Source organism: Pongo pygmaeus, chromosome 5, assembly GCF_028885625.2.
Source record: "Pongo pygmaeus isolate AG05252 chromosome 5, NHGRI_mPonPyg2-v2.0_pri, whole genome shotgun sequence".
Lineage (NCBI taxonomy): Eukaryota > Metazoa > Chordata > Mammalia > Primates > Hominidae > Pongo > Pongo pygmaeus.
The window spans coordinates 109,682,753-109,701,278 of record NC_072378.2 but is presented as its reverse complement, the minus strand read 5'-3'; the positions used below and the strand labels follow the sequence as shown (position 1 = coordinate 109,701,278).

General features: G+C 35.8%; 1 protein-coding gene across 1 annotated transcript in view; it reads right to left on the bottom strand.

Moving 5' to 3' along the window:
- Positions 1 to 18,526, bottom strand: part of FIG4 (FIG4 phosphoinositide 5-phosphatase) — a 135,213-nt gene that overhangs the window by 81,217 nt on the left and 35,470 nt on the right. Inside the window, exons 4-7 of the mRNA XM_054490053.2 lie at positions 11,815 to 11,971; positions 6,371 to 6,421; positions 3,773 to 3,921; positions 596 to 724 (exon numbers count right to left, since the gene is read on the bottom strand). Coding sequence (XP_054346028.1) covers positions 596 to 724; positions 3,773 to 3,921; positions 6,371 to 6,421; positions 11,815 to 11,971 — 486 coding nt within the window. The remainder of the gene's footprint in view (positions 1 to 595; positions 725 to 3,772; positions 3,922 to 6,370; positions 6,422 to 11,814; positions 11,972 to 18,526) is intronic.

Genomic DNA, 18,526 nt, shown 5'->3' with positions numbered 1-18,526 from the left:
CTGCACAAAACCTTTCAAAAGTTCTAGCACCAAACCCAAAGTCCTCAGCTTGACCACCAAGGCAATTTGGTGACTGGCCATCTGACTCCCACATACCAGTCTCCTTCCCACTATATCCTACCTCCCGGGAGTTTTATGCACAAGCCATGAGAACACTCCCATGTGTTTTTCCACCTCTACACACACAGTGTTTCCCAGGCTGAGATCTCTCTCTCTCTGCTCGGCCTGCTGATCTCTCTCGCTGCTAAGGCACTGACTTTTGTTTAGGGCCCAGGCCAAGTTCAACTATTCCCATGGGCCTGTCCCATCCTCTCCAACTATCAGTAATTCTCCTTCTCCCAGATAAGCATGACACTTATTACCTATATCACACTGCATTTTCTTCCTTGTTACTTATTCATCTTTGTGTGTATATAACAGGCCTGTTCAAATAGTCTGCATTCTTTGTATTTCTGCTACATAGTATCATGGGCAGGTTTTCCTGTTGGGGTGCAAAGAGTGCTATTATAATCATATAATTCATATGTAGCTGTCTACAAATTGATACATCGTAAGTTTAGTAATATGTATCTTACTTTTTTTTCAAAAAGGATACTTGACTGCCCACAGAACCCATGAATAATATACAAAAGCCAGTCACGATGCACAGTATTTTTAATTATATCCAGAAGTTCACCATTCCATACATATTTCATATAAGGCTCACTACAGATCCCAAATACCCCTGAAAAATAAAAGTCTGTATCAGTCCATAAATACATAAAATATCTTGTATCAATTAAAAAAAAAGGTTGGTATCAGAAAGATATGGAAATTGGCTGACATTCAACTCATTTTTAAGTTAACTTCTGTTTTTAACTTCAAAGTAACATGCTTGGTTAATAGCATTGCCATTTTCAGTGGATATCATTCCTTTCATGTCCAGAACATTGTGTTGATTCTGTAAAAAGTCAAAGAAATCCCTTTTCTGACTTGTGAGAGTTCTTGAGAGAAAAGAAAATGACAAGGAAATTGAGGACATGTTACAAATATACAAATAAAGTCAAGAGGCAGCAGGAAGTAGCGGTTGAGCACACAGCTATGAGGTCAAAGTTCCGAGATCCCAATCCTGGCTCTGCCTCTCATCAGCAGGGTCAGGCACAATCAAGAGTGTTACTTACAGAGCACGGCGCCTCTGCTTCCTCACCTGTACCACGTGGTTGTTGTAAGGATGAAATGAATTAATAATGCACATAAGGGGCCTAGAATAAGCCTAGTGTATTACAAATACTTCCAATAGGTGGCAGTTATTATTATGTCAGGCCTTTTCTCTATGAATAAATTAATTTCATCAAACATAATTTTAGCATATCCAGATAAATGTATTAAACACCAATGAGTTTAACAAAACTTACATGAAGTGAAAAATTAAAAGTATGTTTATAAGATAATAGCTTAAAAGACTGTAACAGTTCTGAATAGCAGTTAATAAAGACCATTTTTTTCCTCAAAACATGATCTGTTAAGAGTATTTGTTTATACACTATACCACACTTAGGTTTGATTCATAAAAACTAAACTTTCTCTGCCCTTTCAATGCATTACACCAGAGAATTAATAATAAAGACATCCATAGGAGTCCTGTTTTGTCACTTACTCTGTGACTTTAGGCAAGTTACTTAATGTCTTTGAATTTCAACTTTCTAAACTAGAAAATGATGTTAATACTACTCACCTCAAAGATATTGTTCAGATTAAATAGTATATGCAAAGTATCTGACATGCAGTAAAGATTATTTTAAAAATTTATTGTTTTCCTTTTCAACCTACTCCCATACCTTCTACCCTCACTCCCTGTTTCTTATCAGTTTACCCCTGTGCGATAAGAGAATAATCTCACCTTTGACAAAGATGTATGCATGCTAATCACCAGAAACTGTGAATATGAACTGTTACATTACACGGCAAGAAGAAATTAAAGCTGCAGATGAAGTTAAGGTTCCTAATCAGGACCTTGAGATGGGAAAATTATTCTGCATTATCTAAGTGGGTCCAATATAATCACAGGGTCCTTGTAAGTCAAAGAGGAAAACAGGAGTGTGAGTGTCGGGTAATGTAATGTAGCCTTAAAGATGGAAGGGAGCCATGAGCCAGGGTATGAACGCAGTCCCCAGAAGATGGAAAGGGCAATAAAACTGATTCTCCCTTGGAGCCTCTGGAAAGGAATGCAATCCTGCTGACATGCTAATTTTAGCTCACTGAGACCCACTGTGGACTTCTGCCTTCTGTAAGATGATACATTTATGCTATTTTAGCAACTAAGCTAGATAATCTGTCACAGCAAAAAGAAGAAACTAATATACCCTGTTATTCATATCTATCAAGTAGAATTGCTCCAGAAATGGCAAAAAATTCAGTAGCATTGGAGGTTTAATTCAGATCCCAGAACAGATATTCAAATTCAGATTTTGGATGGCATGTGGGGCAAATTTAGTGATACTTTCAGCTTTTGTATTACAAATTGTGATATTCAGAAGTGTTGCAAGCAAATATTCAAACACACTAGTTGTCTTGCCCTCTATCTGTCTCTAGTGGTATGGGTTACCACCAGAGTGTCTGAACCATGGCAAGTGTATGTGATCTAATGATCTGGGAGTAGGGAGGGTGCCCTGGGTTTGACCTTAGCTCAAGTGATAATCAATCAAGTAAACTAACAAGAGTCAAGGGGAATGCCAGGGATAAATTCAGTTTAAGTAACAGCCTAAACCTTTTTAGAGTTGATTACAACCTTTGGCAAACCATTAACAGAACACAGCCTCTTTTTGAGAGTGCTGCAAGGGCAGATCTTCTGGGACTACTTTAGATTGGATTCTACCTCTGCACCTCTGCACCCACATGTTCTTCACTATCATTTAAGTTGCACAGAGCAAGGAGCCCAAAGACACTATTGACTTACTTTCCACAGTCAGCTGAACACAGCTAAAGTGTCTTAACTATTGAAATGCTTCCCTTACATTCATACTAGCAATGCCTCTAGCTTTACAGTGCTAGACCAACCCAAAAATCTGGCAATAAAGGTATCATGTGACTGGTTTAGTCCAGGATCTCAGGGGCACCCTAGATGAGGCACTGAGTGGTCCCACAGTGGTCCTACAGCAGTCCTGCAGAGGCAGGACCTATGCAGGACTGATGGGTCAAGCTGAGACCGATCAAAGTAATAACGACCTCTGACCTGCTGCATTGACGCCCCGACATGGCCGTATGATCTTCATTTCCAGGCCTCTGTTTCCTACTTAGTTTTTAATTTTATAAAGCTAGCATTATACCTACTAAGCAGAGTTTTTGAGGATTAGAGATATTACATGTAAATGTCTAGCACATAATAGGCAATCCATGGTAACTCTTTTTCAAAACTCAGACCATAACAAACTGGTCTCTGTGAAGGAAAATAAAGTAGTGTGTATTATCTAATATTAAAAAAAATTATTCATGTAAACTTCACCTCTGCACACCATGTAAAAGTCTAGGCTTGAATGTATTCAATAAAAAGGATGTGAATAATTGCTAGAAAATGTCAGCATACAATTTTGTGGCTGTCCTACAAATGAAATCACATGGTGATTAATATCTCTATAAAAATGAAGTGATCAACTTCACATACCCAAAACAACCCCACATAAGGACAAACAGCAAAGAGGGATGGACAAATATGAGGGAAATGTGAGTGAATTTAATAAGATGTCACTTCATGGATACCACATTAATATACATTAGATATGTCAAGACCACCTACCGCTTCCACCTTGTGTAATTAGTCCTTCATCTTCAAAGATGTCAAAGCTCTCTTGGCGATTCTGGGTCGTTTCTGACTTTAACATCTCCAGGGGCATTCGCAAGACAGTGAGATTATATTGAAGTGAATGGGACAAATCATAGCTGTAACTGAGAAAAGAATTGAAACTTAATAAGAATTACAAAAGCAAAGCATATTTCATGGTCTTGCTTCCCATATAGAATTAAAATCTGTGAACTAAATTACTTAGCACCTGTTACTTTATTTGGAAGTAATGCTATTCAAATAAGCACTGTAAAACACAGCAAAATATAAATGTAATTGGAAATAAAAATCTCACTGCATGACTAGGCATCTGCATGACTGAAAATATACAATACAATGTCAGTAACCTACATTATTTGATTTGTACAATATGCATTTTTTGCTTCATACTGAAATCAATCTAAGTTCATGGTCTTGTGCAAACAGGGTCACACCTTCTATGAATCTGCATGCGGTTTTATAGATCTATAATATCCACTGCAATACTGCATAGTTCTGTACCCTAGTTTACCCAGGAGCAAAAATAATTCTATTAATTATTAATGGTGGTATCATAACTGACTTCATAAAACAGAAATAAGCAAATAATACAGGCCATTACAGTGAAACATGTTTTAGAAGAGTAAAAGGCATTTCAAAAATATAACCATCTTTGTGCAAATTAAATTTCATTACAATTTTGATTTCACATAATACTTTTTAAATAAGCATCTCTAGCTCTATATATAGCTAGAGATATTTTAAAAGTATGTATATATAAACATATTTACACTCTATATTTATATACAGTATTTATATATGCATACTCTATATAAATATACATATATAAATATGCATATATACATAGAGTGTATATATATACTATACTATATATATGTATAGTGTGTGTGTGTATATATATTTCTTAAGTGTTGAGGGGGCTTTCCAGTTTTTACTGGAAACTAAAGGAGCCTAGCTATATATTTTTAGCACAGAATTTCAGAAGGTATTTTGAATATTTTATACAAATTTGTTTTTAATGTATTTTAGTCATATTTTAAAATGGTTACAATTGTGTCTGGAGAGTCACACACATTATTTTAATTATTATTTATTTATATAATTTGATTGAAATTAATTTGTTTCATCTGTGAAATTCAATTGTCTCACATTTGTTTGATGGATCCATTCATTTTAACAGCATCTAATCTCAAAGGGATAAAAGGTATATTAAGAAGTTGGTTTCTGATTTTTAACAATCAATTATTTCTATTTAAAACAATTCCTCTTTTCTAGAGATTCTTAAGAATATATTATAACTTTTTTAAAAGCCTACTTATGAGGCACAAAAACTTTAACCTACATGTATTTACTTACAGAATGACTTGATCACAACTCAGTATAAAAATACAGACAAAACTGAGAAATATGAAAGGCCATTTCTAACAATAGCACTGGGCTTCAATAATAATTCACAAACACTACAAAGTTAGGCACAAAGACTGAAAACTAGAAGATGGCGAAAAATACAATGAAAATATACATTCGATAAACGTTTGTGGAAGTAAAAACTATTTCTTTAGGAGCCCTTCACTCCATTTCTGTTAAAATAATCAACTTCCTTCAGGTTTGCATCAATAAAGACATAATTCACCCCATGTAGTAGACATGTTTTTCTTTGTTTCATAAACAAATGGTTAACTATATTAATAATTTAAAATAATTTTTAATGCAAAGCACCCTGGCAGTAGTATGTAACACCAACAGCTACAAATGCTCTAGGTCCTCCTTTAGTCCTCATGACTCATGTCCTTACTGTGTTCTATTTTTATTTTGGATATTATAGCTCATAGAATTTTCCATCTATCACAATAATTGTATCTATCAGGCCCACATACTGGTCACATCGATGGTAGTAAAATACTTATCATGATGCTGTAATAATCTACTTGCCTGTTCTTCAATTATCAATATTTGGGATGTCCCTGGATTATTTGGTTTGCTTGTTTGGGCTATTATAAATAGAGAAGCAATAAATGTCTCTTTACCAATGGAGAGTTGTATTTTTGCTCCTGGTTATTTTCTTAGGACATATTTTCATATATGTTCAATGCTATATTCCTTCTCAGGAAACTTAATTTACAATGCCACCAGCAGTACATCAGTATTGCAACAGTTCTTCCTATTTTTAATTTATTTTTACCCAATTTTGCCAGATTATTTACTAAAAGTTGAATCATGAAATTGTTACAACTCTTATTAGAGGCTGAATGTAAATTTCATTTTTGTAATTTAATATTACAAAATGAGAATATTTCTTTAAAATACAGTAAGTCCTATCTAAAACAATGATGATTTTTATAATGAGAATAAATATCCTTTAATTTATCCATTTGGATTTTCAAATATAAGATTTTTAAAAGGAATAAATAGCTATATTTTAATGCTTTTAGATAAAACAAGTTGACTAAAAAGAAACAGAAGTACTACTATGTTCTCATTCTGTTTTTACCTGCTGGAAAATAATATAAAAGTTTATGTGATTGATAGGAGCAAAACTAACCTCACACTTACCTAAAGTAAAAATTGCTAGATAGGTCCACATTTTGAAATATTCGTAGATACCTAAAAAAAACCAAAGTATATTTAATTTGTCCAACACTATTATTTCTCACAGTTTAACATGTACCCATATGTACATTTATATTTGTAAATATGCTCATTAAAGCTGAGGAATTCAAACCATATCTAGAATAGGGATTACATCCAAAGCAATTCTAGGTCTGTTGATCATCCCTTTGGAGACCTTTAACTTTACAGTTTGACCTTTTACTTTATAGTAATCTCACTGATTATGCCAGTGAGAGGCAAAGTCATGCATCTACACGTGGGGGGCACAGCAGACTTTGGGCAAGACAGAAGTAAATGCTGTTTTTGCTTTTACAACATGCTTTGCAAATGCTTTGAGGATGGAGAAGGAGAGCAACAACAACAAGCGCAATGTGGGTCACCACAATTTTAAGTTGATAAGTTTTTACACCAAAAAAGGTATAGAATAAAATGTTCACATTTCCGTCACTCGGGATTAATAAGTGTTCACATTTTAAAATATCTATTTCAACCTTTTTAAGATAAATAACAAACAATTTAAAAAGTTAACATTCCCTTTAGACTTCCCCAGTCCTGTTGTCTCGCTCCAAATGCAACCATTTTCCTGTCACTGATGTGAATCCTTCCAGTCCACGCATCTCTTTACTTCTATCACATTAGAGCCATCTTTAAATAATACATAGCATTATATTGTATATTTAAAATATGTATGCAAATCATCACAAACTTTGTATACTGTCCTACTTTTTTCACTCATTTTTTGAAACCTAGTTACGTTGAAAGTTATAGATTTAATTTGTTCACTTTGTAATCAATGTTTGGTCTTCACTATATACAGTCATCCCTCGGTATCTGTGGGGGATTGGTTTCAGGTCCTCCCTCAGGTAACAAAATCTGCAGATGCTCGAGTTCCTGATATAAAATGGCATAGTATTTGCACATAACGCACAATACACATCTTCCTGTATACTCTCAATTGCCTCTAGATTACTTATAATACCTAATACAATGTAAATGCTATGTAATTCTATAGTTGTTATACTCTATTGTTTAGGGAATAATGACAAGAAAAACATCTGTACATGTTCAGTACAGACACAATTTTTTTCAAGTATTTTCAACCTGTGGTTGGTTGAATTCACAGAGGTGGAACCCATGGATAAGGAAAGCCAACTACACATGACACACTTTATTTATCCATTGTCTGCTGATAGACCATTAGGTTCTTCCTAGTTCTCCACTATAAGATACAATGCTGCCAAGAGCATCCCATGCATGTTTTCCCATACACATGTGCAAGAGTTTCTCTAGGGCAGATACATGGAAACAAGAACCACTGTGCACTGTAGATAACGTGCATTTTCAATTATGATGGAATTGCCAAAGTGTTCTTCTAAGTGGTTAAAATATCACTCCACCTCATAGTGTATAACTCATAGTATACAACTCATTTCCCACATCTCTGCTATAATTTGATGACAGCAGATATTCTGATTATTCCCAAACTGACTAATGAGAATAAAATGGTACCTTTTTAATTTGCATTTCCCAAATTACTAGGTAAGGTTCAGAATCTCTACTGCGAGCTGCCTGTTCCTTTTAACCATTTTTCAGTTATGTTGCTTATTTTTTTCTCACTGATTTGTAGAAATTCTTCCCACATTCTAAATAATAATCATTGTTATATGTTACAAATATCTACTTTCAGACTGCTGCTTGTTTCCTAAAATTAGTCTAGATTATAAACATATTTTGAATATTTACAGTATCAAATATAGCATTGTTTGCCTTATAGTCTATGCATTTTGTATTTTGTTTGTAGAATCCTTTTCCATACTAGGATTATAAAAATATTTACCTTTATTTTCTTAAAATTATCTTTGTACTTCTAGAATTGCTTCATGAATATTATCAGAGAATGGAATCAAATTTCATTTTTGTCCAATTGGAAAATCAACACTATTTATCCCATCTTTTCCCCCAATGACTTGTAATGCTCACTCTATCATATTCCAGTTTGCCACATAAAATGGATCTTTTTCTAGGCTTTCTCAACACTGTTCATTGACCCCCATCAATTCCTCCACCAATACTTAGCAGTCTTATTTACTATAGCTTACTACCTGATTATCTTAATTATTATAGGTCTTACCATCTTGTTGACTTTATCCCTTCTTGTTTTTCTTGTTTAAATTGTCTCGACCATGCTTAGACATTTGCTTTTCCATATGACTTTTAAAATCATGCCAAGTTCCATTCTCAAAACATCCTCTTGGAATCTGGATCAATGTTACATTACATTTATAAATTGGCCAGGCCCTGTGGCTCATGTCTGTAATCCCAGGACTTTGGGAGGCCGAGGTGGGAGGATTGTTTGAGCCCAGGCGTTCAAAACCTGCCTGGTCAACAGAGAAAGACCCTATTTCTGCCAAAAATACAAAAATTAGTCAGGCGTGGTGGCATGTGTCCGTAGTCCCAGCTACTGGGGAGGCTGAGGTGGGAGGACCACTTGAGCCCAGGAGTTCAAAGCTGCAGTGAGCCAAGATTGCACCACTGCACTCCAGCCTGGGTAACAAAGTGAGACCTTGTCTCAAGAAAAAAAAATTATAAATTAATTTTGGAGAAAACTAACATCTTCAAGATATCAAGCCTCATCCATGAAAAAGGGACAGCTCTCCAATTATTTAGAGATTTAAAAAACCTTTTAATAATGCTCTAAGTTTTTTCCATAAGGTTTTGGATAGCTTTTGTTATATTTATTGGCAGGTACCTTATACATTTTCTAGTTTGTTACTGCTAGTGTGTGGAAATATTACTGGTTCTTGTATGTCTTACATGTTGATCTTTTCTTTTTTCTTCTTTTAATCTTTTTTTTTTTTTTTTTTTTTTTTGAGGCAGGGTCTCACTCTGTCACCCAGGCTGGAGTACAGTGGAACAAACACGGCTCATTGCAGCCTCAACCTCCTGGGCTCAATCCTCCCACCTCAGCCTCCCAAAATGCTGGGATTACAGGCGTGAGCCACCATGCCCAGCCATCTTTTCTTAGTCACCTTACTGAACTCTTTCATCAGTTCCGAGAATTTGTAGATATTCTCAAATTTTCCAAGTAGGAAATGATGCTGTTTGCATAATGACAGTAATTTTTCTTTTCAAGCTTTATGCCTTATTTTTCTAGTCTTGTGGCACTGCCTAGGGACTTTCAGTATGAGGCTGAATGTTAGTAGTGACGGCAGATACCTCTGTGTTGTTCCTTACCTTGATTAAAAGTAATGCTTTTAAAGTTTCACTTCTAAGAACAATTTTGGATATAGGTTTTTAATAGGTATCATTTATCAGATTAAGAAAGTCTGCTTATATTCCTAGTTTGCTAAAACCTTTTATCATAAATGGGTATTGAATTTTGTCAAATCTGTTTTCTGCAAACATTAAGAAGATAATTTTTCCAGCAATATTTTAATGTGGTGAACTGTTCTAGTAAATTTTCTAACATTGATAACAATCATGCATTACAGAGATAAACATTATGTATGAAATGTTTAATAGTACTGTATTTTATTTCCAAATGTTTTACCAAATAGTTTTGCTTAGATACACTATTGGATTATATAGTTTTATAAGTGTTAAAAGTTTTTCCTATTTAGTAATATTACTTCAGTTTACCTATAAAAAACTATTAATATAATTGTATCTTATTCTGAATAAGTCCATTTACTACGTTATTACTCATAATTTTACTCTTTAAAGATATCCAAATCACTATATACAATAACATAATTTGTATTAGTATTCTTGGCTAAAGTATCATAAAGATGAGACTTATAAACAATATTAACTTCTTGAACTTTTCCTATCTCTGGATTCGCAAGCTCTGGTCAATCTGATTCACTTTTAGTCAATACACTATATAGGCCTTCCTATCAGCTGTATTGGATATAACTTTTTTCAGTTAGTGCAAGACAAAGGTCTACTCTGATAAACTGTACTTATCCTCAACTGAAACAAATTATTTTCTAATAACCCCCTTCCAAATCATCATCAAAAGCAACATCACAAGGGCCCAGAAAACCACTGTCTAAGATGGTCTCAAGCAGCAGGGCTGCATCACCTTTAAATTTTGGTTCATGTATTGGAACACTACAAAAGTACAGGATATAATTAAAATCTAAACTGTTACCTATCCTAAAAACTTATAAATATTTCTTTGTTCCATTTTAATCTTCATAATATTAAATCAATTCAACCTTTACACAATTTTATCAATTTGTTAATAGCTTTTCCCACATTCCCAAGGTTCCAATAATTTCTCCAAAACTTTTGAACATTTCAGATATACAGGAAAAATTGCAGGGAGAAAAAAGTACAATTAACACCAGTATGCCCTTCTTCTGAATTAACTTTTAGCGCTCTCTCCTTAAACACATAAACAAACATTATCTCTCTTTAAATATACAAGTATATTTTATTTTTCTAAACCACTTGACTGTAAGTAGCAGACATCATGACACTTCACTCCTAAATATTTTAGCATGTATCTATTATAAACAAGGACAATCTCCTCAGTAACCGCAAACCATTATTATACTCCAAATTTAAATACTGATTCAAGATCACTAGTATGTAGTCCACATACAAACTGTCCAAATAAAGCCCTTTAGATCTTTGTGTGAGGATGTGTGTACAAGTACATGCACTTTTAACCCAGGATCCGACCAAAATCTGCATTTAGTTGTCACGTCTATTTAAAAATCTGGAACAGTCCTGTGTTTTTTGTCTTTGATGACTTTTACATTCTTTTAAGAATCTAGGCCAGTTATCTTGCAGAAAGTCCAGTGGCATGTATTTATCTGATTATTTCCCCATGCTTAGATTCAAGTTAAATATTTTTAGCAATATTTAACTACTAAGGTAAACTGTGTCCTTCCCACTGAGAGTCAAACAGTGTCAGTTTCGTCTCATTATTGGTGATGCGAAGTTTGATTATTTGGATAAGAATATCTGCCGTTTTTTTCATCATAAAAATACTTATTCCTCTGTAAATAACAAAGAGATCCATGGAGTTTAAAATGTTGGGACTATGTTATTATTCTATTCCTCAATAACAACCTCTCACCTAATAGTGTTAGTAGCCATTGTTGATTCTTGCCAATTGCTATAATGGAGGTTTTTAACAGCTCTTAACAAAAGTTGTAAAATTCTGAGCCAACATTTGATCTTTTTACATAACATTCGTAATATCTAAACTGTATTTTATTTTCTACCTGATCTACGACATTAAAAAAAAGTACTTGAGCCTGGGAGGCCAAGGTTACAACAAGCTATGACCAGGCCATTATATTCCAGCCTTCCAGCCTGGGCAACAGGGCAAGACCCTGTCTCCAAAAAAAAAAGGTAGTTACCACCATACATACCTAGCTTCATCAGGATGAGAAACCCGTACAGAATCATTGGGTATATAGATCATATTTGTATCTTCGACCTTATAGATTGCATGACCTCCAATATCCGCCATCTTCCTCCTTTTAGTTATTAACACAATATAATAGCCTTCTAAGAACCTGACAAAACCTATGCAACAAAAAAGAAAGAGGAAAGTGCTTTATAAACTTAGTAATGGCTTTTAGATGCCTATTTAAAAGGCCAAAGACCTTTGATACATTTCTCACTTTATTATTTCTATGATTTATAGCCATACAAATTTTCAGGTGTCTTAGAATTATTCTCTAAGAATATCTATACTGACATTTATCTCAGTTAAAAATATTACTCTAAACACAGCCAAATCATGAGTGATCTCCCATTCACAACTGGTACGAAGAGAATAAAATACCTAGGAATACAACTTACAAGGCACGTGAAAGACCTCTTAAAGGAGAACTACAAACCACTGCTCAAGGAAGTAAGAGAGGACACAAACAAATGAAAAAACATTCTATGCTCATGGATAAGAAGAATCAATATTGTGAAAATGCCCATACTGCCCAAAGTATTTATAGATTCACTGCTATTCTCATCAAGCTACCATTGACTTTCTTTGCAGAATTAGAAAAAACTACTTTAAATTTCATATGGAACCAAAAAAAGAGCCCGCATAGCCAAGACACCAAGACAATCCTAAGCAAAAAGAACAAAGCTGGAGGCATCACACTACCTGACTTCAAACCATACTACAAGGCTACAGTAACCAAAATAGCATGGTACTGGTACCAAAACAGATATATAGACCAATGGAACAGAACAGAGGCCTCAGAAATAACACCACACATCTACAACCATCTGATCTTTGACAAACCTGACAAAAACAAGCAATGGGGAAAGGATCCCCTATTTAATAAATGGTGCTGGGAAAACTGGCTAGCTATATGGAGAAAACTGAAACTGGACCCCTTCCTTACACCTTATACAGAAATTAACTCAAGATGGATTAAAGACTTAAATGTAAAACCTAAAACCATAAAATCCCTAGAAGAAAACGTAGGCAATACTATTCAAGACACAGGCATGGACAAAGACTTCATGTCTAAAACACCAAAAGCAATGGCAATAAAAGCCAAAATTGACAAATGGGATTTAATTAAACTAAAGAGCTTCTGCACAGTAAAAGAAACTACCATCAGAGTGAACAGGTAACCTACAGAATGGGGGACGATTGTTGCAATCTATCCATCTCACAAAGGGCTAATATCCAGAATCTACAAGGAACTTAAACATATTTACAAGAAACAAACAAACAAACCCATCAAAAAGCGGGCAAAGGATATGAACAGACACTTCTCAAAAGAAGACATTTATGCGACCAACAAATATATGAAAAAAAGCTCATCATCACTTGTCATTAAAGAAATGCAAATGAAAACCACAATGAGATACCATCTCACACCAGTTAGAATGGCAATCATTTAAAAGTCAGGAAACAACAGATGCTGGAGAGGATGTGGAGAAACAGGAAAATTTTTACACTGTTGGTGGAAATTAGTTCAACCATTGTGGAAGACAGTGTGGTGATTCCTCAAGAATCTAGAACCAGAAATACCATTTGACCCAGCAATCCCATTACTGGGTATATACCCAAAGGATTAGAAATCATGCTAGTATAAAGACACATGCACATGTATGTTTACTGCAGCACCATTTACAATAGCAAAAACTTGGAACCAACCCAAATGCTCATCAATGATAGACTGGATAAAGGAAACGTGGCACATATACACCATGGAATACTATGCAGCCATAAAAAAGGATGAGTTCATGTCCTTTGCAGGGACATGGATGAAGCAGGAAACCATCATTCTCAGCAAACTAACACAGGAACAGAAAACCAAATACCGCATATTCTCACTCATAAGTGGGAGCTGAACAATGAGAACACATAGACATAGGGAGGGGAACATCACACACCAGGGCCTGTCGAGGGGTGGGGGCAAGGGGAGGAAGAGCATTAGGACAAATACCTAATGCATGTGGGGCTCAAAACCTAGATGGTGAGTTGATAGGTACAGCAAACCACCAGAGCACATGTATACCTATGTAACAAACCTGCACATTCTGCACATGTATCCCAGAACTTAAATTTAAAAAAAAATCACTCTAAACAATTTAATTCATTCATTCCTTTTAGTCTCACTGCAAATAGGACTGAGGTGCCTTAAGCACAAATAGATATAAGATTAAGAGGAGTTGTTGTTCCATGTGTATAGAGCTTTAGTTTTCCATAGATGAAAAAATTCTCAAGATCTGTTGCACAAGATGCATATAGTTAACACTGCTGTACTGTGCACTTAAAAATGATTGTGATGGTAAATTTTGTTTTTTACCAAAATTATATTATATATATATGTATGTACATACACACACACACATACACACAAAGGATTATAAAAATGAAGGGGAAATTACAGTAAAGGAAATAATGTTTAAAAACATAGTAAGATGAGTCCAAGAATAAAAGTTGTATCTAAGAATGCATCTTAAGATCCTATGTACTATTCCCCACATTTGGCTCTCCATTTTCTAACAGATAATGCAAAGAGGAACACACATCCAATTATACTATGCACAGTGGCTGAAAGATAAAAACTAAACCACTACTTGGAGAAGCTACAGTAGTTCCAAGAACTGGGAGACAATTTCAGAGTGAGTCCTCATAAAAAGATATGTGCTGTAGAGAACAACCTCAGGAGAATTCTCCAGCAATGTCAAGGACACATTTCTCAATGCTGTTTCATATGCCAAGGCACAATTCAATAAATGTCAATCTTTACAAACTAAAAGAATGCAGGCAAGGTACACAGCTGAACGGAAGTCTAATTTCATCTGAAGATAAAAATCTAAGTATCTCTGGTAACATTTCCCCAAATGTGTTCTCCATGAAATACTAGTTAATGGAATCCCAGCGGGGAGAGGAGTGGCAGTGAGCAAATAATACTGGACTAAGAAACTTAAAACAAAAATCCTGAGAACCTTATAGGACTGTGCTAAAGTACACCGTGAATCTTGATGGGAGATAAAAACCAAGTGCCTTTCCAGATTCGTTTGTTCGTGGAACCTCCTCCCACCCCCTGCCTTAAAACAACAACAACAAAAACCAATGGATATACGTTCTGAGGAACATATTTTGGGAAATATTGCCCAAAAGAACAAACTTCATGGACTCTTGATAATTAATGTCAAAAACCAATTTGAGCCAGCTTAAACTAAAAAAAGGAATTTCTATTAAGGATCCTGAAGTGATCCATTCCACACATGGGAAACAGTGTGACTGGGCCTCAGAAAAAGCCTAGTCAAGATATGTCTCTGAATATCGACTCTATTCTTCTCTCTCTCCATAGACCAAGCTCCTCCACTTCTCTGGATCATGTGGTAGGAAACACAACTGCTGACAGCTCTGGGCTTTCCATCCAAAACCTTTACTGGGAAGAAAAGGACATTTTTATCAAGTTCAATTTCAGAATTCCTGGGGAAGAACTTGGACCGACCCAACTTGGGTCAGGTGCCCAGCCCAGGACCAATCAACTATGGCCAAAAAATAGAATCATGCAGCATTGGAAGCCATTTTATATGATAACTAGGTGGCCTAGATGAGGCCAGGGGACATGGTGCCAGTTCTCTGGAAAGTGAATAGGTTGGGCAAACAAAACAATATATCAAGTAAATTACATATCCTTCATGCAATCTTCCACAAATATCATTTCTGATAGTTCAGTTTTTAAATGAATACTGGAGAGTTATAAATAGAGTTATATTTTATGTCAGATCATTAGAATACAGAGGTTCTATATTGGTGACTAAAGAAAGAGCCATACACATTAATGTTCAGCAGCATTATATTCTCAGCAACACACTAGTTGCCATACAATCTTGGTCAAAAACTTTCAGGTTCCCTGAACTTTGCTTCAGGAGTTAAAACTAACTTTCTTGGTGGTGGGGAAGAGGGGACACTTCTGAAATAGCAATGCAAGGAGCTCAGCAGACTCTTTCCTAGGAAAACAACCGTAACTAGTAAAAATAATAAAAACAAAGGGAAACATTAAAAGTTTCTGGCAACTGCCCTAAGGGCATACAGAAAGTGGAGAAACATTTATCCAACAAAATCTACTAAACCTTGGTAAGAACAGCAAGTCTGCAGCATTTGGATCATGGCCTGCTCCCCTTTCACACTGCCTCCCAGTTCAGCATGACAGGATATCTACTCTGGGCAGGTGCAGCCAAGAAGGCAGGGCTCCTTCCTCTCTCTCCAGCTCCCAGTCTAGGACCACAATTGCTGCTCATGAGGGGTAGGCCACCAGCTTTTCTCATCCCCACAAACTCTGTGTTGTAAAAACTCTATTCCAGGCAAGCATGGCTAAGGTCCAGGCTCCTTCCTTCAACCAAGCACCGACTCACAGGGTAGAGGCTCTACTCCAGGCATGTCAGGCCAAGAACACAAGGTCCCATCCCTGCCCAGCTCACTCACTCACAGGGCAAGCTAAATACAGTCATATACAGCTGTCTTCTCATCAGAAGCAATGAAAGCCAGAATGAAGAGGGATGCCATAAAGTACTAAAATATATATACATATAAGAATCTTATATCTAGCTATCTTTCAAAACGAACTTTCTTACACATACATTCTCTCTGTTTCTCTCTCTGTATGTGTGTGTGTCTCTCTCTCTCAGAGTGTTATAGTCTATAAAGTCTAAGCTAGGATCCTGGTGCTCTCTCTGAATTTTTGCTCTAGAATTGGCAAATACCTATGATCTATGTCTTGTTATTCTCAGCTGATGAAAAAAGAATGACTAATAGAATACATTAACATGAATGAGCTGAAATCTATAATGGAAAGATGCCTCAAGAATCTTATCGGCCATTCTACGGCGAAAAAAAATGCTATTAAAATAATGAAAAATATTTGTACTTTAGAAATCCACAAAACACAAAGTGTTTTTTAAAAAAGGTTAGAGACTAGCCAAAAACGACCTCACTAAAGTTGAGGGACACAGGAATGGGAAGGAAGGAAAAAAAAAGCTGATGACAACCTCACTAAAAGCAACTTAGGAAGTAGTCATCCTTTCAGAAATATAAAACTTACAAAAGTAAGCATTTCAGAAGCAGCACACACACCAAAAAACTTAAAAATGGAATGTAATTGGGATTAAATAATAAATATTACAAGATAAATTAGTTTTCCTTTTATTCTTGCTGTATTTTTTTTTAGATAAAAATCCTTAGTAATAATTTCTCTCAACCTGCATTCTAATTGAATTTTAATTTTATGTTTTTAGCGCCAGGCTATTTATATCATTCTACACTTCCCTTCATAATTTGTATAAGGGAAAGTAAATATACTGCACAAAAGAGACACTCTTCTTCCAGCACAAATGGCTTCAGTATATTATAAATGAGATTATTTTCCACTTCCTTGTTACTACCAATTGGAAATGTCTCTCAACAATTAAAGGCTTCAATTTGGCATAGACATCCACCAAGAATCAGCCTGTTCATCCCTCTAACATGATGAACACCAGAACAAGTTTCTTCATCTTCATTCTATGTACTTCTGACCCCAGACCAATTTCACTGAGTACTTTCCAGAAGACAAGATGACGGTCATCATGCAAAAGTGATTTCTCTCTCCAAAATAAAAAAGGCTGTGTCACTTGAGAGGGAAGCCAAGCAAAGTATATTAAAAAGGACAATATGAGAGAATGGAGTAGTATGCAATTCTGGTGGCTGGAGAGGACCCTCATCAGCCCACTAACAGGGAATAATGTAATATCCTGTATGGGGGGTCACCATGCCAGCCAGCTATTATCTTGAAAGCCTCCAGTGAGAACAGTGAGAACAGCACTCCAGCAGAGGACCAAAACCCCCCGCAAGGTACCCAGTGCCTTTGTACAACAGAGCTCTCTGGAACCAAAGTGACATCTCTACTATCAAATCATACTGCCCCCTAACTAGTCTGAGACTCACACTTTTTTGGTGTTTTCACTGTTACCTTGGATCTGCAGTCTATTTGTAAGGGTGTTGTTTTAAATAATAGCTTAGTCCATCACAGTGTACCGTATTGACACTTCTTATTTTGCCACTCCCCTTCAACATACTAGAGGCTTAGAAGAGTGTCGTCTGACAGACTACAGTGGCAGAAAAAGGACACGTACCTAAGCGCTATGTATCAAAAGGAGCTGGGATGATAACAGAACTGAGTAGTATGGACTATAGGTCATTCCATTCATGTGCCCTAGGACCACATAAAACAACTTAGTGATGGATGCTCATGATCCCATCCAGTGGTTTCCCAAACTTCCTGCTGGCTGTCAAATAACAAAGGAACAGATCAGGAATTGGCCAGGCAGCTACAGGACTGGATCAATCCATTTATAGCAAGGAAAACCCTCTAGGTCAGTAATATTCAAAATATGGCCTAGGGACCAGTGCTGGTCCATGAGCTTTCAGAACTGGCCCATGAAAAGACAAGTAAACAAATTGAGAGGAAGGATTTAGAAACTTTAGAACAATTTAGATTGCCCCACAACATCTGTGTGCATGATCAGTGAATCTGCCCTCACACAGGGCACAGACTAGTTTGAATAGTATTAAACTCGTGTTTTAAGTCACATGTGGTGTTGGTCTGCAACATGTGATAT